The sequence below is a fragment of the Hibiscus syriacus genome, unplaced genomic scaffold (assembly GCF_006381635.1).
Source record: "Hibiscus syriacus cultivar Baekdansim isolate YM2019G1 unplaced genomic scaffold, ASM638163v2 tig00110788_pilon, whole genome shotgun sequence".
Taxonomy (NCBI): domain Eukaryota; kingdom Viridiplantae; phylum Streptophyta; class Magnoliopsida; order Malvales; family Malvaceae; genus Hibiscus; species Hibiscus syriacus.
This window is the reverse complement of record NW_024062863.1, coordinates 3,153,211-3,175,930: the sequence shown is the minus strand read 5'-3', so window position 1 is coordinate 3,175,930 and position 22,720 is coordinate 3,153,211. Positions and strand designations below refer to the sequence as shown.

General features: G+C 37.5%; 2 protein-coding genes and 1 pseudogene across 2 annotated transcripts; 1 reads left to right on the top strand and 2 right to left on the bottom strand.

Moving 5' to 3' along the window:
* The first annotated feature begins 1,956 nt into the window (after positions 1-1,956).
* On the top strand, positions 1,957-18,105 carry LOC120140979 (annotated as a pseudogene).
* A 677-nt stretch (positions 18,106-18,782) lies between these two features.
* On the bottom strand, positions 18,783-20,550 carry LOC120140599 (protein transport protein SEC13 homolog B-like). The gene is made up of 2 exons (XM_039155565.1): positions 20,444-20,550; positions 18,783-19,913 (listed from the first exon to the last, which is right to left on the bottom strand). The coding sequence occupies exon 2, from the start codon at positions 19,887-19,889 to the stop codon at positions 18,984-18,986; it is 906 nt and encodes a 301-aa protein (XP_039011496.1). The 5' UTR covers positions 19,890-19,913; positions 20,444-20,550; the 3' UTR covers positions 18,783-18,983.
* Positions 20,551-21,202: 652 nt separating this feature from the next.
* Positions 21,203-22,147, bottom strand: LOC120140730 (metalloendoproteinase 1-like). The gene has a single exon (XM_039155714.1). The coding sequence runs from the start codon at positions 22,145-22,147 to the stop codon at positions 21,257-21,259; it is 891 nt and encodes a 296-aa protein (XP_039011645.1). The 3' UTR covers positions 21,203-21,256.
* Between the last annotated feature and the right edge of the window lie 573 nt (positions 22,148-22,720).

Genomic DNA, 22,720 nt, shown 5'->3' with positions numbered 1-22,720 from the left:
CAACTTCGCGGCGAAGGATATTGCACTCAAAGCGACACAATTTGCTCGAGAGTGGATTTCAACTTCACGACGAAGGATATCTAGCTCGAAGCTAAACTTCACAATAAAGGGGTCTCCACGGTTTCAACTTCACGGCGAAGGAAATTATGTCCACCCGCAACATACAATACTTGGATTTCAACTTCACGACGAAGGATATTCAAGTCAAGGCTCAACTTCACAACGAAGGGGCCATCCGCGATTTCAACTCCACGACGGAGGATATCGTGGCACTCCAGACAACGCAAGTTCAACTTCACGACGAAGGGACCACTGGTTGTCAATAAACAATTTTCCCAATTTCAGAGCCAATTTCAACTTCACAGCGAAGGATATTGGACTCCAGACAACGCAAGTTCAACTTCACGACGAAGGGACCGCTGTTTGTCAACAACAACTTCCCAATCCCAGAGCCAATTTCAACTTCACAACGAAAGATATTGGACTCCAGACAACGCAAGTTCAACTTCACGACGAAGGGACCGCTGCTTGTCAACAAAATTTCATTCAAATTCAATTTCAACTTCACAACGAAGTATATTGGACTCGAGGCAACACAAGTTCAACTTCACAACGAAGGGACGGCTGGTTGTCAACAAACAATTTCCCGGTTCCAGAGCCAATTTCAACTTCACGACGGAGGATATTGGACTTGGAACAATGCTACTTACTTGGATTTCAACTTCACGACGAAGGATATCCAACTCAAAGAAAGATTATCTGCCATCAAAATTGTCGAGTTCGACTCCATTCAGCTCGATGACACATCAATCACACTACTTTCCGGTTGCAGTCGAGGTTTTCAAGTCGAGAAGAGGACCTGGGTTAGCCATGCCTTAGTGACAAGCAACCATTTTCAAACAGCATAGCTTAAGTCAAAGCTATCTGTCAATGAAGATTTCTGAGTTCGATTCCGATCCAAGGTCTTTAAACCGAGAAGAAGACCGAAGGGTAACGGGAAGCCACGTGTTGATTCAAATTCCGAACTACGGCTTTAATTTCATATCATTTCAAGATGAACTCGACTTCACGATGGAGGAGTCATCCGTAACTCAATTCGACAGGGAGTTATTGAAACATCAGAGTCAATTTTCAACTCCACCGAACGAAAAGTGTGTCTTTTAATCTTTGCCCTATCCCCGTTATACGACTATGGGCAAAGAGGGGCAGCTGTCAACACACCTTTTCGTCCTACTAGGATTCAAACTCCTAAAAATAGGATAGAATTTTAGGATTCAAACTCCTAAAAATAGGATAACATTTTGCTAGGATTCAAACTCCTAAAAATAGGATAGAGTTCTACTAATATTTAAATTCCTAAAGATAGGATCCACAAGCACTATAAATAGCCATTGTAACTCACCATTGTAACACACGATTTACACACAAAACATAGAGGAAAGCACGGGAAGATACAAAGGCAAAGCTATTGTAAAGGATTCGAAAAGGAAATAAAAGACAACTGGAAATTACGTAGTACCGAAAGGGCGGTTCAAGGGTGCTAATCCTTCCTTGACCGTAACCGACTCCCGAGCCCGACATATTTCTGGTAAGACGCAGATCAGGTAAGAAATAGGGTATCCGATCAACCCATTTATTTTTAAATAAATGATCGGTGGCGACTCCAATCCATTTTCCTAAGTCGAAGCCCAATTCCGGGGCCCAACCGAAAGACGGTTGCGACAAGATGTAAACATACTTCGCTAATCAGACGTGAAGATTAACATTAATTTAATTATATCCTCTTAATTCCCTAGACACGTTTGACTAGTAAAGCGTGATTATACCTTAATTCATCATGTCATATTTTGTTGTATAAATTATAATTACATATTTATATATATTTGAGCGATCACAATAATAAAAGTTCACGAGTTTGAATAATTGTATTTATAGAATTGCGTGCTTTTATAAATAAAAAGACTGTTGAATTTTGAAGAAGCAATCAGTTTTGTAAATAAAATAAAGGTGAAATAGTTGTGTGATCTTTTGCTTTACCAATGTCCTTGTTTTGTTATCTAATTTACCCATTTTACTGCAGAAAAGTTTTCAAAATGATGAGCATGTTTATAAATCATTCCTTGATATCTTGAATATGTACCGGAAGGAGCACAAGGACATAAATGAGGTCTACAGTGAGGTAATATATCTTGTTTTGGTTGTTATGCATGTTCATTGGCTCTTTGGTACTTACTGAATCTTGATCTCTCAATGTTGTTTTCTCCTCTGGGAAACATCACTTACTTGTTTCAATAATTTCAGGTTGCTTCTCTTTTTGAAGACCATCCAGATCTGCTTGAGGAGTTCACAAGATTTTTACCAAAATCTTCAGCAGCACCTTTGACACAACAAGTTTCATATGGTCAAAATTCTACTCAGCGTTATAATGAGAGAAGCTCTGCTACAGTTACCTTGCGGCAGATACTGATGGATAAGGTAACTGTTCTCTCTTGTCTGTTAACATGTGTTTTCTTGTAAATTTCTATTCTTAAATCTGATTATTATATGAAATAATGATCAAACTTTTTTAGCAGCGTCGAAGGGATAGGATTCTTACCTCCCATGCTGTTTGTGTTGGTCATCCTGAGCTGGACGATGACAAATCTATGATGAGAATGCAAAAGGAGCAGAGAAAGCATGTTGAAAAGGAAAATAGGGATAGGAGAATTCGTGATCTAGATGATCCCAAGCATGACAACAATAGGGATTTAATTTGCAACGTTTTCCTGATAAGAAGAGATATGGGAGGAAGATTGAAGGATTTGCTTCTTATGATGACTGAGATGCATTTAAAAGTGAGTCGCTCAACCTTTAATTGCGTTTATTAGTTCATAATATGCAAGGTATCACTCCCCCCACCCATAGCGTATCACAGATATACAGTTTTCTCATAGTGTTTATTTTATGATAAACTTTTGGTAATCCTTAGAATTTGTTATCCTAAATTATTGTTAACGAGCCTTTCAGCTTGTCTTTTGAAGCTTTCAGACAAGCTTCCTTGTATAATGAGATTGAAGGCAATGTACATTTTATTTTTTTCAAATATCAACCTTTTAAGACTTCTGTTTTTCTATTCAAATCTCAGGCATGTGCAACCAAGGATTCGTGTTCTGTGAGAAAGTTAAGGAGAGGCTATGCAGCTCAGATGACTACCAGGCATTCTTAAAGTGCCTTAACATTGACAGCAATGGAATAATCAAAAGAAGTGATTTGCAAAATTAGGTATGTTTTATGACACCATCTCGAGCAGTTATCTGACTTTTCAAATTGTTCAGTCTACTTTGTTGTATTATCAAGAAGCACATGTTTAACCTTCTACCTTTCTGGTAGTTTAATTAGATACATTACTTCTGCCTATTACAGGTGACCGATTTACTTAGCAAGCATCCAGATCTTATGAATGAGTTCAATCAGTTCTTGGAGCGTTGTGAGAATACCGGTAAGTGGGAACTTCTGGAATATTTTTTAAGTTTGTTTTATTGATTATTTACCCTTATGGCTGTTTCTAATTTGAGTGTCTCCTGCAGAGGGGCTTCTTGCTGGTGTTACTAGTAAAAGTATGTAACTAATGACCTCCTTTTCTGTCATTTTGTCATACATTTTCTTATTTTTCTTGGCTGTTTGTTTGTTTGTTATTTCCTGATATGTACACAATTCACTCTTATATGACCAAATTGGAAATTATATTCTTTTATATAAATATTCTGTAAACTGCAATGGTATTTGTAAGTCTTTGCACTTTCGGTGCATTGAAAATGGCAGCATAATTGGACGGCAAATGTGGTCAAAATTTGGCCACCAAAATTTGAATTTATGTAATGGATAAATGACAAATTTAGTCATTGCAATTTAGGATATTTACAATATTAGTCCTTAAGGCTTCAACTATAAATACCCTACCTCATTTAGCTTCAAAACCATCCCAAAGCATTCTAGCTTTCTTCCAATACTAGAGAGAATTTAGAGAGTTTCTTGAGAGTTGTTCTCTTCTTTTTATCAAGAGAGAATTATCATTGTTTTTTCCTTGGTAGATCGAGAGAAGTTGTAATTCCTATTTTCTCATAGTGAAATTCTTCTACCGTTACCCGTGGTTTTTACCCTATTTTATTTAGGGATTTTCCACGTAAATTTTGTATCTCTTTTTATCTTCATTTTTATTTTCTCAAGTTATTAGTTGCGATTTTGCTCTATCCGATAGCCATCTTCCGCAACAATTGGTATCTGAGCTAGATTAGAGTGTGTAATATCTGCTTATTGTCTTTGTGGTTGCCACCAAAAGGTGGATCCTCCAACATAAGAAAGTAAGAAGGTATTACCCATTCTTTGAAGGTTCCGGAGAACTATTCACGATAGTGAAATAATGGGAGCTATCCGTAATAGAAGCTATGACAACGAAATTTGATATTGAAAAAATTCAATGGGAGAAATTTCTCATTGTGGAAATTGAAGATGAAGGCCATCCTGAGGAAAGACGGTTGTTTAGCAGCTATCAGTGAAAGGTCGGTGGATTTCATAGATGACAACAAATGGAACGAGATGGACGGGAATGCTATGACAAACTTTCATCTAGCATTAGCAGATGAAGTATTGTCAAGCACCGAGGAGAAAAAGACAGCTAAGGAGATATGGGATCATCTCACCAAATTGTACGAGGTCACATCGTTGCACAATAAAATTTTCCTTAAGAGGAAATTGTATACTCTCCGGATGTCAGAATCTACTTCAGTGACGGAGCACTTAAACACACTGAACACGTTATTTTCTCAGCTTACATCCTTAAGATGTACAATAGGAGAACAGGAACGTGCTGAACTTCTACTTCAAAGTCTACCAGATTTGTATGATCAACTCATCATCAACTTGACAAACAATAATGTCACCAGTCTAGTCTTCGATGACGTTGCAGCTGCTGTTCTACAAGAAGAAAATCGGCGCAAGAACAAAGAAGACAGACAAGTAAATCTGCAACAAGCAGAAGCGTTGACAACGATGAGAGGGAGATCAACAGAATGTGGCCAAAGCAGCAATCACAAACATGGTAGATCGAAGTCGAGAAGCAAGAAGAATTTAAAGTGCTACAACTGTGGAAAGAATGGTCACTTGAAAAAGGATTGTTGGAGTCTAAATAAAAACTCCAATCCACACGGCAATACCGCAAACACTTCAGATGATGGAGATGTTCTATGCTGTGAAACGTCAACCATCGTGGAAGGCAGAAAAAGATTTGCAGATATATGACTCATTGATTCAGGAGCAACATATCACATGACCTCAAGAAGAGAATGGTTTCATCAGTATGAACCTGTCTCAGGAGGATCTGTGTATAGTTGCAATGATCATGCCTTAGAGATCATTGGCATAGGAACCATCAAATTAAAGATGTATGATGGAACAATTAAAGTTGTTCGAGATGTGTGGCACGTGAAAGGCCTGAAGAAAAATTTATTATCCTACGGATTATTTGATAATAATGCAAGCAAGATTGAAACACGAAAAAGAATTATGAAGGTGTTCCATGGAGCGCTTGTGGTGCTGAAAGGCGAAAAGATAACTGCAAACTTGTACATGCTGAAGGGAGAGACATTGCTAGAAGCAGAAGCCTCTGTTGCCTCATGTAGTTCAGATTCTGCAATGCTATGACATAAGAAACTTGGACACATGTCAGAACAAGGAATGAAAGTCCTTGTGGAGCAAAAGCTACTTCCAGGCTTAACAAAGGTATCACTTACATTGTGTGAGCATTGCATAACAAGTAAGCAGCACCGGTTGAAATTCAACACATCAAATTCTAGAGGCAAATGTGTTCTAGAATTGGTTCACTCTGACGTATGGCAAGCACCAGTAACATCCCTAGGTGGAGCAAAATATTTTGTCTCATTTATTGATGACTACTCCAGGAGATGTTGGGTGCACTCTATTAAGAAGAAGTCAAACGTGTTTTCAACTTTCAAAAACTTCAAAGCGCGGGTGGAACTTGATTCTGGAAATAAGATCAAGTGTTTCAGAACAGATAATGGAGGAGAATACACAAGCGAAGAATTTGATGACTTTTGCATGAAAGAAGGCATCAAAAGACAGTTCACAGTGGCGAACACTCCTCAACAAAATGGAGTGGTAGAGCGGATGAACAAAACCTTATTAGAAAGAACAAGAGCAATGTTGAGGGATGCAGGCCTAGAAAAATCATTCTGGGCAGAAGCAGTCAATACCGCCTGTTATTTGGTGAATCAAGCTCCATCAACTGCAATAGATCTGAAGACACCAATGGAGATGTGGACTGGAAAACCAGCTGATTATTCAAATCTCCATGTATTTGGAAGTATATTGTATGTGATGTACAACTCCCAAGAAATTTCAAAGTTGGATCCAAAATCCAGGAAATGCAAATTCTTGGGGTATGCTGATGGAGTAAAGGGGTATTGCTTGTGGGATCCCACTGCCCACAAAGTGATTATCAGTAGAGATGTTATCTTTGTAGAAGATAAACTACAAAAAAAAAGACGATGATAGCGCTGAAAAGTCAGAGACTACTCAGATACATGTGGAAAAAGAGTTTGAACAAGGAGATTCTTCTGAAGCAGAACCAACACACGATGAACAAGAACCAGAGAGTTCTGAAGCTTCAACAACTCGTCAATCAGATCGTGTGAGAAGACATCCCAATTGGCACTCAGATTATGCTATAGAAGATAATATTGCATACTACCTTTTAACAGAGGACAGTGAGCCATCAACATACCAGGAGGCAATAAACAACTCAGATGCTTCACTGTGGATGATAGCGATGCAAGAAGAAATCGAAGCCCTTCATAAAAATAATACATGGGACCTTGTGCCACTACCACAAGGAAGGAAACCAATTGGTAACAAATGGGTCTTCAAAATCAAGCGAAATGGTGACGATCAAGTTGAGAGGTATTGTGCAAGACTGGTGGTCAAAGGATATGCTCAAAAAGAAGGTATTGATTTCAATGAAATATTTTCTCATGTGGTTCGACTAACAACAGTTCGAGTAGTTTTGGCAATGTGTGCTACATTAGACTTACATCTAGAGCAGCTAGATATTAAAACAGCTTTTCTTCATGAAAATCTTGAAGAAGAAATTTATATGCTACAGCCTGAAGGTTTTGAAGAAAAAGAAAAGAAGAACTTGGTTTGCAGGTTGAACAAATATCTGTACGGTCTAAAGCAGGCGCCGAGGTGTTGGTATAAGAGATTTGATTCTTTCATTATGTGCCTTGGATACAACAGACTTAATGCAGACCCTTGTGCTTATTTCAAGAGGTCTGGTGATAACGATTTTGTTATTTTGCTGTTGTATGTGGATGACATGTTGGTTGCATGACCCAACAAAGATCATATTGAAGAATTGAAGGCACAACTGGCTAGGGGATTTGAAATGAAGGACTTGGGATCAACAAACAAGATTCTAGGGATGCAAATTCACCGAGACAGAAGTAATAGGAAGATTTGGCTTTCACAAAAGAATTACTTGAAGAAGATCTTGTCAAGATTCAACATGCAAGATTGTAAGCCAATTTCTACCCCTCTTCCTATTAACTTCAAATTATCCTCCAGTATGAGTCCTAGCAGTGAAGAAGAGATGATGGAGATGTCTCGAGTACCGTATGCATCAGCAGTGGGAAGTTTAATGTTCGCTATGATATGCACAAGACCAGACATTGCACAAGCAGTGGGAGTGGTTAGTCGGTACATGAAGAATCCAGGCATAGAGAATTGGAATACAATAAAGAGGATCCTGAGATACATCAAAGGGACCTCAAATGTTGCATTATGTTACGGAGGATCAAATTTACTAATCAATGGGTATGTAGATTCTGACTATGCAGGGGATTTGGATAAAAGCAAATCTACTACAGGGTATGTGTTCAAAGTTGCTGGTGGAGCTGTAAGCTGGGTTTCAAAATTGCAGTCAGTTGTGGCTACGTCAACAACAGAAGCAGAATATGTAGCAGCTACACAAGCCAGTAAAGAAGCAATTTGGTTGAAGATGCTATTGGAGGAGCTTGGACACAATCAAGAGTATGTCTCTCTATTTTGTGACAGTAAAAGTGCCTTGCATCTAGCAAGGAATCCAGCATTTCATTCAAGGACAAAACACATATGAGTTCAGTACCATTTCATTCATGAAAAGGTGGAAAAAGGGACATTAGATATGCAGAAGATCCATACCAAAGACAACATAACAGATTTCATGACGAAGGCAATCAATGCTGATAAATTTACTTGGTGTCGATCCTCTTGTGGCTTGACAGAAATATAAGCAACATGAAGGTACAAGGTAGAAAGAATGGTGTGAAGATATGATTGTTCCAAATCAAATCTTCAAGTGGGAGATTATTAAAAGTCTTTGCACTTTCGGTGCATTGAAAATGGCAGCATAATTGGACGGCAAATGTGGTTAAAATTTGGCCACCAAAATTTGAATTTATGTAATGGGTATATGCAAATTTAGTCATTGCAATTTAGGATATTTACAAGATTAGTCCTTAAGGCTTCAACTATAAATACCCTACCTCGTTTAGCTTCAAAACCATCCCAAAGCATTCTAGCTTTCTTCCAATACTAGAGAGAATTTAGAGAGTTTCTTGAGAGTTGTTTTCTCCTTTTTATCAAGAGAGAATTATCATTGTTTTTTCCTTGGTAGATCGAGAGAAGTTGTAATTCCTATTTTCTTATAGTGAAATTCTTCTATCGTTGCCTGTGGTTTTTACCCTATTTTATTTAGGGGTTTTCACGTAAATTTTGTGTCTCTTTTTATCTTCATTTTTATTTTCTCAAATTATCAGTTGCGATTTTGCACTATCCGATAGCCGTCTTCCGCAACAGTATTTACCTCTTGATTGCATAAACACTTAGTGGCAAGGAAAAAGATAGAGATCCAAAATGTGAAATGGAGGGAACTAGGGAAAAGGAGAGATACAGGGAAAAGTATATGGCAAAATCCATACAGGAGCTTGATCGTTTTTCCTGCCAACGTTGTACTCCGAGCTATAGGCTTCTACCTGATGATGTATAAACATTTGGTTATTTTGTTAACCTGCAAATTATGCATGATTTGGCACTGATTTTGGTTTGTCTCTCAGTATCCGATACCTTCAGCTAGTCAGAGATCAGAGCTTGGTGCTCAAGTGCTGAATGATCATTGGGTATCATTAACATCTGGAAGTGAGGATTATTCTTTTAAGCACATGCGTAGAAAATAGTATGAAGAGAGTTTGTTCCGATGCGAGGATGATAGGTAAAATTTGCTGGTCCTCTATTTGTCCTAGTACAATATATGCAATGACTATATTCCATCTCTTTCATAATTTGATTATTTTATTTATTATTTCTGCTACAATTTTATGTACTGCATGTGAAGTGGAGAAAGAGTTTTCCGGAGAAAAAAATTGATGTGTGCTGATTAATTATTCTGTTTCTTTTTGGCCTTTGGAAGTTCTAGATATTTACTCATTCTAGACATAACAGACCTTTTGTTTAATGGTCTTAGATTTGAGCTGGATATGTTGTTAGAATCTGTGAGCTTAACCGCCAAGCGTGCTGAGAACTTGCTGAACATAATTAATGAAAATAAAATCAATATGGATTCTCCAGTTCCCATAGAATACCATTTTACTGGTTTGTATTTATTATCAGGTTATCAAATTTTGTGTAGCTCACCGCAATGTGAACATTTCCCCCATCTTTTTTACTTTTGGCCTCTTCTAGACTACTTACTGTAGTTATACATTTAAGGTGTATTGAGCGTTTATATGGTGACCATGGTATTGATGTAATGGAAATATTACGTAAAAATCCTGCTCTTGGATTACCTGTCATTTTAACTCGTCTTAAGCAGAAGCAAGAAGAGTGGACAAAGTGCCGTTTTGATTTTAACAAGGTTTGGGCTGAAATTTATTTGAAAAACCATTACAAATCACTTGATCACCGTAGCTTCTATTTCAAGCAGCAGGATTCAAATAACTTGAGTGCGAAATGTAAGTGGAATTTTCATACCATGTCTCATTGATATTTCTTTGTAATTGCCAGCTTTAGTAGCTGAAATCAAGGAGTTGAAAGAGAAGAACCAAAATGAGGATGATGTTCTTATGGCGAGCATTGCTGGTCACAGACAACCCATGGCTCCACACCTTGAATATGATTATTTAGATGTTGGTGTTCATGAAGACTTGTATAAACTTATGGAGTATTCATGTGAAGAGATGTGCTCAACCAAAGAACAGTTAGATAAAGTCATGAGGCTTTGGACCATTTTTTTGGAGTCAATGTTGAGTCTTCCTCCTCTGTCTAACAGCAAAGAGGGTACTGAAGATGCTGGTAAAGCTCAAAACTCTACTGTAGACTGTACTGCATCAAGCATTGCTGGAAGTAATAGAAGTCCTGGAACTGATGCTACTGTTAATTCTGAGCAACAAAAGGGTGCTAATGATGGGGATGAGAATAGATCACCGGGACTAGCTAACTATTACAGAAATGGTTTGACAAATGGGGAAACTTTGGCCAAAGAAGAACACTCAGGTCGTGTTTATAGGGGTGATTCAACGCTAGAGAAAGAGACCAAATGTATAGCTGATAAAAGGCCTGGAGTTAACATACTTGCAACCGGAACTGAAACCCTTGCAATTGAAGCATAAAATAATCAAAATAGAAACAACACTGAAGGGGCTTCAGGTGTGTATGTCAGAAAAGCTTTACATCGCAATCTTTTCCATGATTTTGCTGTTAATTGATCTAGTTGTTTTTATTATACCTTCCTTTCCAAAATCGTGTTGCAATACTGAGATTAGTTTAAATTTCAATGTTGTGCAGCAACATCTAGATTGAGTAGCATTGCTGCTGGTGAGGGTCATGAATCTGAAGCTAATGCTGATCAGAAACATACATATCAGATGTAAGGGTTTATACATATCTGCTAGTAGATATCATGAAGAATCTGCCGGTCCTTCCAAAATTGAAAATGAAGGAGAATTATCACCTAATGGTGGTGATTTTGAGGATTATTTTACTGCCTATGGTGATGATGGTCTAAAGAATGTGCCAAAGGCCAAGCATGGTATTGAAAATAGACAATACTGGTCTGGAAATGGCAAAGAGTTGCATCCTGAGGATGCTGGAGTAGGAAATGACGCCGATGCTAATGATGAAGATAGCGAAAACGCCTTGGAGGCTGGTGATGATACATCAGGTAGTGAGTCTGCCGGCGGTGAATGCTCTCCCGAAGTCCATGAAGAAGAAGAGGTAGATCATGATGATGTTGATGGTAATGCTGAAGGTGAAGCCAAAAGGGCTACTGATTCACTTGTGGGAGCAGATGGTATGCACTTGTTATTTTCAGAACGCTTCTTTTTCAGTGAAACCTCTTGCAAAGCAGGTACCTACAGTTTTGTTGGGAAATAAACGAGTAACAAGTAATTTCCCTATAGCCAGATTAGTGAGAATACGAAATAAAAGTGGAAAAATAATACCCGAAAAATTGATAACGGAGTTCAGCCAATTGTGCTTACGTCTCCGGACTGTTGCAGATCTTTTACTAAAGAGAAAAAATTACAGGTGTTTACAAAACACACTTGAGAGAGAACTGGAAGATTTTGGGATGATTTTGAAGCTAAATGAGCTAGGGTATTTATAGTTGAAACTTAAGGACTAATCTTATAAATATCCTAAATTGTGCAGTGGCTAAAAAGTAATTAACCCAAAAATATTTTAATTAAAATATTGGGGCACCGAATTCGGTGTCCCCTTTGCTGAAAAATTGCTCCCTTTGCTGAATTATAATTCGGCTGGGCCCCCTCCCTTTTTTTTTGACTTTTCTCCAACTCTAACAATCTCCCACTTGAAGACTGATTTTAATATGTCTTCACACCTGCATCAATGCAGCAGTATTTCTGGTCTTGTTACTCTAGCATGCCAACTGAAGTTGAACACAACTTCAGTTTTTCCGTAGTCACCGTCTTTGTCAACATGTCTGTCGGATTTTGAGCTCCACTAATCTTTTCAAGTTTCAAAATCTCATCTTCCAGAAGAGACCGGATAAAATGATATCGTAATTGTATGTGCTTCGTCCTGGAATGAAAAGACGGATTCTTTGCTAGATGGATAGCACTTTAACTGTCGCAATACAAGACATTGTTTTCTTGTTTCTTGCCTAACTCTTCCAAGAAACTTTGGAGCCATACCATCTCCTTGCTGGCTTCCGTAACAGCGACATATTCTGCTTCAGTTGTGGAGAGAGCAACTATCTTCTGTAGTTAAGAAATCCAACTCACTGCAGTACCTCCTAGAGTATAGACATACCCTGTAGTGCTCCTTCTGGTGTCAACATTTCCGGCTAAGTCAGCATCTATATAGCCTGTCAGTATCGTATCTCTACCTTTAAAACAAAGTGCTTTGTTTGTGGTACCTCGTAGATATCTGAGGGTCCATTTGACTGCTTCCCAGTGTACCTTGCCCGGATTATTCATGTACCTGCTAACAGCTCCCACTGCTTGAGCAATATCTGGTCTGGTACAAACTATGTCATACATCAGACTTCCAATTGCTGAGGCATACGACACCTTCACCATGTGTGCATGTTCTTCCTCCGTCTTTGGTGACTGTTCTTTGGAGAGCCTGAAATGAACACCTAAAGGTGTACTTACTAGTTTAGCATCTTGCATGTTGAACCTGGAGAGTACTTTGTTGATGTACTCAGCCTATAATAACATCAAAGTCCCCGACTTTGTGTCTCTCTTGATCCTCATCCCAAGAATATGCTTTGCAGTGCCCAGATCCTTCATAGCAAACTGCTTTGACAATTTTTGCTTCAAGTGTATAATCTCTTGCATATCTGAGCCTGCAACGAGCATGTCATCAATGTACAACAATAAAATAATGAAGCTATTTTCGAACCTCTTGATGTAGCAACAATGATCTGCTTGGCATCTAGTAAAACCACTGCTACCCATGAAACTATCGAACTTCTTGTACCACTGTCTAGGAGCTTGTTTTAAACCATACAAGCTCTTCTTCAACCTGTATACCAGGTTTTTCTTGCATGCCTCTGTGAAGCCTTCTGGCTGCCTCATATAGATTTCTTCCTCCAAATCACCATGAAGGAAAGCTGTCTTTACATCTAACTGCTCAAGATGTAGATTCTCTGCAGCTACAATTTTCAATACCAGTCTGATTGTAGACAGTTTTACGACTGGAGAGAAAATTTCATTGTAGTCAATACCTTCATTTTGCTGAAAACCTTTGACAACCAATCTTGCTTTGTAGTGTTTGCTCCCATCGTGCTCTTCTTTGATCCTGTAAATCCACTTGTTGTGGAGCTCTTTCTTGCCTGGTGGTAATTCAGCTAATTCCCACGTCTGATTTGACATAAGCGAGTCCATCTCATCTTTCATGGAAGACTCCCACTTGACTGAATCCTCCACCTGCATTGCTTCATCATAGCACTCTGGTTCACCATTGTCAGTCAGCAACAAGTAGTGCAAAGAAGACGAATAACGTTGGGTTGGTTTAGGAATTCTGGAGGAGCGTCTCAGTTCTGGTATGCGTGGTTCTTCTTGAACTGCTTCAGGATTGATCTGAACATCATTTCTAGAAATCTCCTCGAACTCAGCAAATTCCTTTGTTTCAGCCTCGGTATTACTTGATTCTGCAGTTGACCTGTCTTTGTACATCATATTTTCATTGAAAATGACGTCTCTGTTTCTGATGATCTTTCGATTTTCGTAGTCCCAAAACCGGTAACCGAACTCATCACCGCCATAACCAACAAAGGCACATTTGTTGGACTTAGCATCAAGTTTACTTCTTTCAGCAGAGTCTATGTGTACATAAGAAATACAACCAAACACTCTTAAGTGTGAAAGGTTTATTTCTTTCTTGCTCCAAGCTTCCTCTGGTATTCCGCCATCCAAAGGAACTGAGGGCCCACGGTTGATCAGGTAAGCTACAGTGTTGATAGCTTCAGCCCATAGAAATTCAGAGTTATGTTCATACGTTCTGCTACGCCATTCTGTTGCGGTGTTATGGGAACTGTTGTCTCCATCTTGATCCCATTGTTTGCGCAGAAATCTCTGAATCTACTATCTCTGTACTCTCCTCCATTGTCAGACCTCAACCGCTTGACTTTCAAACCAGTCTCATTTTCCACCATGGCCTTCCATTTTCTAAAGATATCAAAGACTACTGATTTCTTCTTCAGAAAATAAACTCACACCTTCCTTGTTGAATCATCGATGAAGGTGACATAATATAGTGAGCCTGCAAGAGATGGAACTGGGGATGGTCCCCATACATCAGTATGAACCAATTCTAACATTTCTGCCTTGGGTGCCTTGCCAATCTTTGCAAAACTGACTTTCTTTTGTTTGCCAAAGATTCAATCCTCGCATAGTCCGACATCTACATTATTTAGATCCGACAGCTTCCCTTTTGACATAAGTATCTTCATTCCTTTCTTGTATGGCCAAGCCTTTGGTGCCATAGGTTTGATTTTCCATCAGCATCTGCTATAGCAATGATATTCTCTAAGTTTGAGGTTACATAGAGAGTATCAGTCTTCTTACCACGAGCAATGACGAGTGCTCTTTTTGTAATCTTCCATTCACAGCCTGAAAAGGTTGTATTGTATCCTTCTCCATCAAGCTGTCCAACAGAAATCAAATTTCTTTTGAGGCCAGGAATGTCTCACTCCTGTCAGCTTCCAGGTGGTCTGGTTTGGCAACTTTAGTCGGATGTCTCCTTTTCCGACGATCTTCAAGGTTTCATCATCAGCTAGATGAACCTTCCCAAAATCACCACTGACATAGTTCTCCATGATTTCTTGGCATGGGGTGGAGTGGAAAGATGCTCCTGAATCCAAGATCCATGATTCAATCGGACTGTTGACGCTTAGAATCATGGCATCACCTGTCTCCTCTGTTACGTTGGCAGATTCCTGTGCGCTGGTATTTGTCTTCAGTGCTCGACAATCTCTTTTAAAGTGACCATTCTTGCCACAATTATAACAGGTAAAATATTTCTTTCCTGTTCTTGATTTGCCCCTTCTGGATTTCGATCTGCCATGATTTGAATTTCTTTATGAAGTTTTCCCTCTGGACTCCGTGTGCAAGGCTGAGGAGGTTGATGCTTCACCCGATTCTCTCCGTCGAATTTCTTCGCTCAGTACCAGATCCCGAACATCGTCGAATTTTAATTTGCTGTTTCCCGACGAACTGCTGACTGCTGTAACTGTAGCATTCTAACTGTCTGGTAGAGATGATAAGAGAATTAAAGGTCGAACTTCATCATCGAATTCAATTTTCACTGAACTCAACTGGGTTGTGATTGTGTTGAGTTCATTTAGGTGTTATGCCACCGATTCCCCTTATGTCATCCGCAAATTGAATAATCGGCTCATCAAATGAACTTTGTTTGAGGCCGATGGCTTCTCATACATACTGGAGAGAGCCGCCATAAGACCTGCCGTGGTATTTTCCTTTGCTATGTTGAAAGCAACATTGCGGGATAACGTCAGTCGGATAACTCCGAGGGCTTGTCTGTCGAGAAAAGCCCAGTCTTCATTCTTCATGCCCTCTGGTTGTTTTCCTGAGAGGGGTTGATATAGATTTTTCTGGTATAGAAAATCTTCAATTTGCATCTTCCAAAATCCAAAGTCCGCACTATCGAACTTTTCAATTTTCACATTCCCTTCGTCTGCAGCCATCGCTCCCACTCGAATCTGAATTCGTTTGGATCGTTTCTGACAATTCTTGCGAACCACCGTGTATTAGAACACCTCCGTCGACAAATTCGTATCGCCGACAAAATTTCACTATTCCCTAAATTTACTATTCACGTGAACAGTAATGAATAGTAACCTCGCAAAAAATTGACAAAATTTACAACCAAAAGCTCTGATTACCAGTTGTTGGAAAATAAACAAGTAACAAGTAATTTCCCTATAGCCAGATTAGTGAGAATACGAAATAAAAGCGGAAAAATAATACCCGAAAAATTAATAACGGAGTTCAGCCAATTGTACTTACGTCTCCGGACTGCTGCAAATCTTTTACTAAAGAGAAAAAATTACAGGTGTTTACAAAACACACTTGAGAGAGAACTTGAAGATTTTAAAGCTAAATGAGCTAGGGTATTTATAGTTGAAACTTAAGGACTAATCTTTTAAATACCCTAAACTGTACAATAGCTAAAAAATAATTAACCCAAAAACATTTTAATTAAAATATTAGACACCGAATTCGGTACCTTTGCTGAAAAATTGCTCCCTTTACTGAATTATAATTCGGCTGGGCCCTTTTTTTTTTTTTTTACTTTTCTCCAACTCCAACAAGTTTCACCTGAAGATGGAAACAGTTCTTGGGTTTTTTTTATGCAAATGATGATTTCTACGTTCTTTTCAGACTTCATCGAGTACCTAGGATTTCTAAAGATTTTTAGTTTTTTCTCTCTCTACATTTTAACAAGTATTCTTCAACCTTCTAATTTTTGTTTAGATTCTCTATGAAAGAATACTGTCAGCGAAAACAAATTCAGCAGCTGCTGAAAAGTGGAAAAATTCAAAAGATGCCAGTTCTTCAGTTTTATATGCCTGGTGAGTTACATAACAATTTCAGTGCTGAACAATGTGAATGTCTGATGCATTCGTATTCTAATGTGAAAAATATATCTTTGTGCTGCACAGATTTATGAGTGCGCTGTACAGTATGGTTGATGCATCTACCGACAATGCGAAGTTTGAGGATGAATGTCGAGCTATAATAGGAAACCATTCATATGAGTTATTTACGTTGGACAAGTTAATATATATATATTGGTTAATCAGGTTTGCTTTCTTTGATGGTCATTCACTATAATCCACCTCGTTTTTCCCAGCAACTGTTTTGAATTATAGTTTTTGTTACAGCTTCAAGCTGTTGCAACAGATGAGATGGATGATAAGCTTCTTCAATTGTTTGAGTATGAAAAATCCCGGAAACATAGGAAGACAATGGATTCAGTGTATTATGAGAACGCACGCGTCCTTATTCATGAGGATAATATATATCGGTTGGCATATGTAAGTTTTGCTTTACCCTTTCTTAAAAAAAAAAAAGAAAGGAGGGAACATTATAAGGCACATGAATGGCATACTATTTCTATCTGCATATATGATATACATAGGTTGACATGTATAATTTTTTTTTTTTACTTTGGTTCCTTTTTGCAGTCATTTTCGCCATCTCGATTGTCTATTCAGATGATGGACAATGTCATCGAAAAGCCTGAAGCCTTTGCTGTTTCAATGGAACCTAATTTTTCAGCTTCGTTGTACAATGATTTTCTGTCTGTCTTCCTTGGAAAAAAAGAGCCACATGGAATTACACTAAAGAGGCAACATCTGATAACATTATTACATTTCGCAAGTATAACATTAAGATCAATTTTTTCGTAGTTTACACAATTCATTTTTCTGGTGCTAGGATCTGCCAGCCTTTCATGTATTATTATTGATGATTGTAACAAGAAAGATATCGAACAAAAAGTTAAATATCTGGTGCTTAATATGATTTTCCTTTACTGATATCTGCTGCTACTTGCATGGCCATGGAAGGTGTTGATCTGGTTATCGGTTTAGAGAACAAGATAGCTTGCGACTCATACAAGGTAGCTTGCCGTTATTTGTAGCTGGTTTAATCTTTTCTTTCTTTCTTTGCTGTTTCAGACCATATGGACAGTGTCATGTGGTGTTAGATAAGAGCCGTGAATCCCACATTCATTGTTCGTTAAAGTTCGATTGTATATAAAGTTTACGTCGTCTGCAACTTATGAGGTGCCTTTTTTGGACAAAACTGTTAGGGCTATTGCGCTGAAGTTGGCATACCTTGTAGGTTGGTGTATTACTAAGAAATTACTTGTGTACGTGACATTTACTTTGGTTCTTTTGATGTTGACAGAATGGACACCGAAGATTTCTTCTTTCGTCGGAGAAGAAATTCAATACAATGCAGATCTTCACACAATAATCAAGCTAGAGTTCAACTGTTCCATAAATTTTTATCTGCGTCACAATAAGACTGACAAACGGTAAACACGACATCACAAATCTTTATATCTCCACAACCATTCAAGTAGCTCTTTTCTGGGAAATTTCAAAGATGACCTAACCTTCATGCTTTTCTTGCAGCAAGGGCCAAACAAAGGCATGTTTCTTATATGCTCATGGATTGGTGGTAATTGGGTCATACCAGTCATGAAGAAAGGATGAAGGGTTAGGAAATGTAGCATATTTGTAAGATCATATGAGCCATTATTGTGTAAATAGGGTTTTGCATGATATTTTGTGAAAAAAAGAAGAAAACAATAAGCTTTTTTTTCTTTCTTTATGGGGTTACCTGGTGTTCTCATTGACAAGTTAACATGTTTTCTTTCCCCCACAGTTCAAACAGCTTCTGTTTCCGATTTGCATCTCTTATAAATTTTGAACTCTATATTTTCTGTTCATATAATTACTTGTGTTGAGTTAATCTTTTAATCTGTTTTTAAGTTAGAAAGTAAAAATATTATTTTTTTTCACAAAAAAGCATGTTCTTTTTTCTCTAATCAAGTTGAAAATAATCTCTGAAAAAAATAGCTAAAACAATCAAGGAGTTGACAGTGAAGCTTGCACGTACCATGAGCAAACAAAGTATACTTGTATAGCAAGTAATAATTTTGAAGCTTTAAAACCAAATATAATACTGTTAAAAAGATACGGCAATGAATTTAACTTTATTGAAGGGAGTTTTTAAATGATTTAACTGTTTTCTCTTTGATCTCAGCATATGCCAAGCCAAAAACTAACTATCCGATCGAATATTCAGACAAAAATGCTGAAGAACTCGAAATGGACAAGACCCAGATGTTAAAACGACTGTAGATAGATAAAGCAGGAATAAAAAAAAAGTTTAACTTCATGGCTCAAGAGTACTCACTTCTTGCCACTCACCACCATCAACAGCTTCTTTCCACAACGTGACACTATTATTGGCGTCGGCGACGGACAATAAGTTTCCGGTCAGTGACCACGAGAGACTCCAAACTGGGGTCTTGAAATCTTTCAAAATCTTACCCTTCCATTCCGCTTCTTTACCACAAGTCCATATAACAACTTTCCCATCCTGTGAAGCGCTTGCAATGGTGGATATTGGGAGCCCCAAGTTGGGTGCCCAAGCAACATCCCTCACCCAGTCGGTATGCATCTGGAGGGAATGGGAGCAGTCCATCTTCCAAGTCCCATTATACAGCTTCCATACTTTGACCGTATTGTCACATCCACCGGAGGCCAGCTTCTGAACAGGATTCAGTAGACCTGACCCAATGAAAGAACCTGGCGCGGTTGGTGGTGCCCAAGAAACCGAGGTTACCCCCACGGGGTGAGCTTCCTCTATCCTGGTGGTGTCCCAACCACCATCATCCCTAGCGGTTAAGACCGATATATTCCCATCAGAAGATCCACAGGCCAAGCAGAGGCCAAGCTCATGGGGTGCCCATGCAATGGAGTTCACAGATGACTTGTGATCATTAAAAACATGAGCCTGCAGCCACTCGTTTTGATTATTTTCCTTCCAGATTATCACCTGGCCATCATAAGAACATGATGCAAGGACTGATCCGAACTTGGGATGCGCCCAAGCAACCCTCCAAACAGGTCCTTTATGGCCATGTAGAACAGCAAGCTGCTGGGAACTAGAGCTGGTTATGCCAATGATCTTAATGGTAGTATCAGATGAAGCAGTCGCCAACCGTTTTCCATAGTGATCCATGGCAACATCATGGAGAGCGTCTTCATGACCTGTCTCGATTTTCTGTGCAGGCATCTTTTGAACTCAGCTCCTTTATATCTTCAAAGTTCAATATCCAAAATCATATCAAATATACACTAACCAATAACATCTACACAATCCAAATCTTTCAAGTAATTCTCAAACTTTTGTATATGCAATAGCAATTTAATACGATAACGTTTGAGATCATTTCAACCAAAAATCATAACAATATAAAGATCAATAAAAAAAACTTATTTTTATAGAATAATAGAATTCAAATCAAAACAATCCATAATAAAAAAAATAGGAAAAATAGTTCAATCCATCAAGATCTTCAGTCTAAATCAATCTCATAAATCATAACAATAGAAAGATCATTTTTTGAGAAAGAATCCAATTTATTTTACAGAGTAATCCATTCAAATCAAAACAACCCAGAACCAAAAATTCGAAAATGGTTTCATGACATCAAGATCTTCAGTCTACAACATATGGATCCAAATCAATCTTATATCACAAATAACAAAACAGAGCTTAAGATTAGATAATACATTTGACGAAAAGCAGATTGAGCGAAAATTAAAGAACAAAAAAAATTCAAGAACCTGATAGAGAGAAAGATCGGGGAATTTGATAACGCCTAAAGCTATAGATCAGCTCTGAAATTGTTAAAAATTTGAGCGACAGGGAATTCTTATGAAGTTTCTTCAGTGGTGGTGTTTGGACGCATAGATTGTTTTAACCCGACTAGTATAATAAGGTTTACCCAACACTAATCCTGCAAACATTTTTTTTAAAAATAAATTCTTCTAAATATGTAAATGACATGAATTACTGATATTAATCCTACGATAAAAAATATTATTACAAAAGCATATATTTAAAATAAAAAATTAAATAAACGATGAAAAGAAAATAAGATATTTATATTTGAAAAAAATAAAAATAATAAAATAGAGGAGTGACTTAATTGTGGAGTGAAAATTAGAGGATGTATAAATAAAAATAATATTGAAATATCAAAAAATAAAAATACTAATATAAAATTATAAATATATATTATTTTATTTATTGTAATTTTTAAACACATAATTTTAAGGTACAATGTTTATATTATTTAGATCCCCTCTACCTATAAATAAGCGAGTATAAAATATTTAAATATATTCAATCCCACAACATTAACTTATTTTATCAATAATAATGTTAATCAAAATAAACCTAGTCAATATTTACATTATAATTTAATTTTTATGTACTTTTTATTAAATTGATGTTAAATCAAATAATACCAAATTTAATACGAAAATTAATAATAATATAAAATTTCTCTCATAAATTTTAAAGAAATATAAAATTTGAAATTAACTCAGTTGATTCGATCCATAAATTACTATAATTTAAATCTCATTTTGTTACTAGTGAGAATACAAAGCACGTATGCCATCAATATCATCTTGGCTTAGATCCCTTTTGATAGAACCAGGCATATAGTATGCGTACATAATCGCATCTGGGTCTCGACTATGCCCGAGTCCTAATATATGTCCTAGTTCATGAATAGATACAGATTCTAAATCAATTTGGTTAAATCTTGTAAGATTATTACTACTCCAATTCTCATCGGCATCGAAGTGAAGCTTGCCGTATTGTGGTGCAAAAGCATGAGCCAGAACATTTCCGGGACCATCGAAAGGGTAGTTGTCCCCGTGGCCACGTCGGTGAAATCCCAACACAACGTCCGATCGACTAAAAAACCTCACTTCGCGAAATGTGAAATCGGATACAACTGCCCATTTCTGCAATGCCCTAGTGATGATAGGCCTTAATCGTCGAACACTAATCACGTGTGCACTAGAGCGAAATTTGTAGGTCAATTGACGCTTGTTCCATCGGGGCATCCCCTCGAAAAAGCTATAGTTTGCTACCGTGATAAACTTGACACCATCATTTGAGTAGTCAAAGATATCCCGGACTCCACATCGAGGGATCGACATTTTCTTCATGGTATCGGAGTCCATCCTTCCGGTTATCTCGAGACGATAATGTTGTTGATAAGCTTTAAGTGCAGATTCTAACGAGTCATCGAAATCATCAGTCAGATTGCTTCCACCAATGGAATAATAGCCCAAGGCTTCCAAGTATTGTTTGACATGATTAAGCCCCTCGATTGTGTATCCTTTACGAGCTTCATGAAATAAACGGAGGGATTTGGAAAATTGGGATTCAGATTTAACAAATAACGCTTGAATTAAAAAAAGAAGAAACAAAGCTTCTAAGATGATATGATGAGAAAGCTTGGGAGCCATTGTTTCTTTGCTGTAACTAATTGACGAAAATTCAATTATTTATATTAAAATTCAGTGCTCATGTTTTCCAAAAGAGTTGTTCTATATTAAATAATTGGGTACGTATTGATCATAAAAATTAATGAAGTTAGGCTTAGCCTGCCTTGAAATTTTCTTTCAGTGCCAGAAAATTTAATGGCCAGTTGCCTTGTAGATGTAAAGTGTATATGGACTCATTCTAAGTGGATATATATCATTATTTTTATTTATGTTATTTACTGTACTAAAAATTACTCCGTCAAAAATGGGAAAATTTACAAGCTGCTTATCGTTAAGTAAAAGTAATATATAATAAATGTACTCTTAAATCATAACGTCAAAGTTAGGTGATTAATTAGGATTATGATTTGTTCATGGAACAAATGTAATTAAGTTAATTGATGAGGGTTCATTTTCTTTATTTAAGTAGAGAATTACAATTGATGGTCAATCAATAGTTGATGTGTTAGTTGTGATAAAATTCTAAACGATTGAAATTATCTGATATTGAGTGAAAAGAGAGAGGATAATTAGTGTAATGATATATCTTGATCA

What these genes read in the sequence shown, in the direction of transcription:
- LOC120140599 (XM_039155565.1), bottom strand. Translation starts at nt 19,889, where the DNA reads ATGCCTGCACAGAAAATCGAGACAGGTCATGAAGACGCTCTCCATGAT.
- LOC120140730 (XM_039155714.1), bottom strand. Translation starts at nt 22,147, where the DNA reads ATGGCTCCCAAGCTTTCTCATCATATCATCTTAGAAGCTTTGTTTCTT.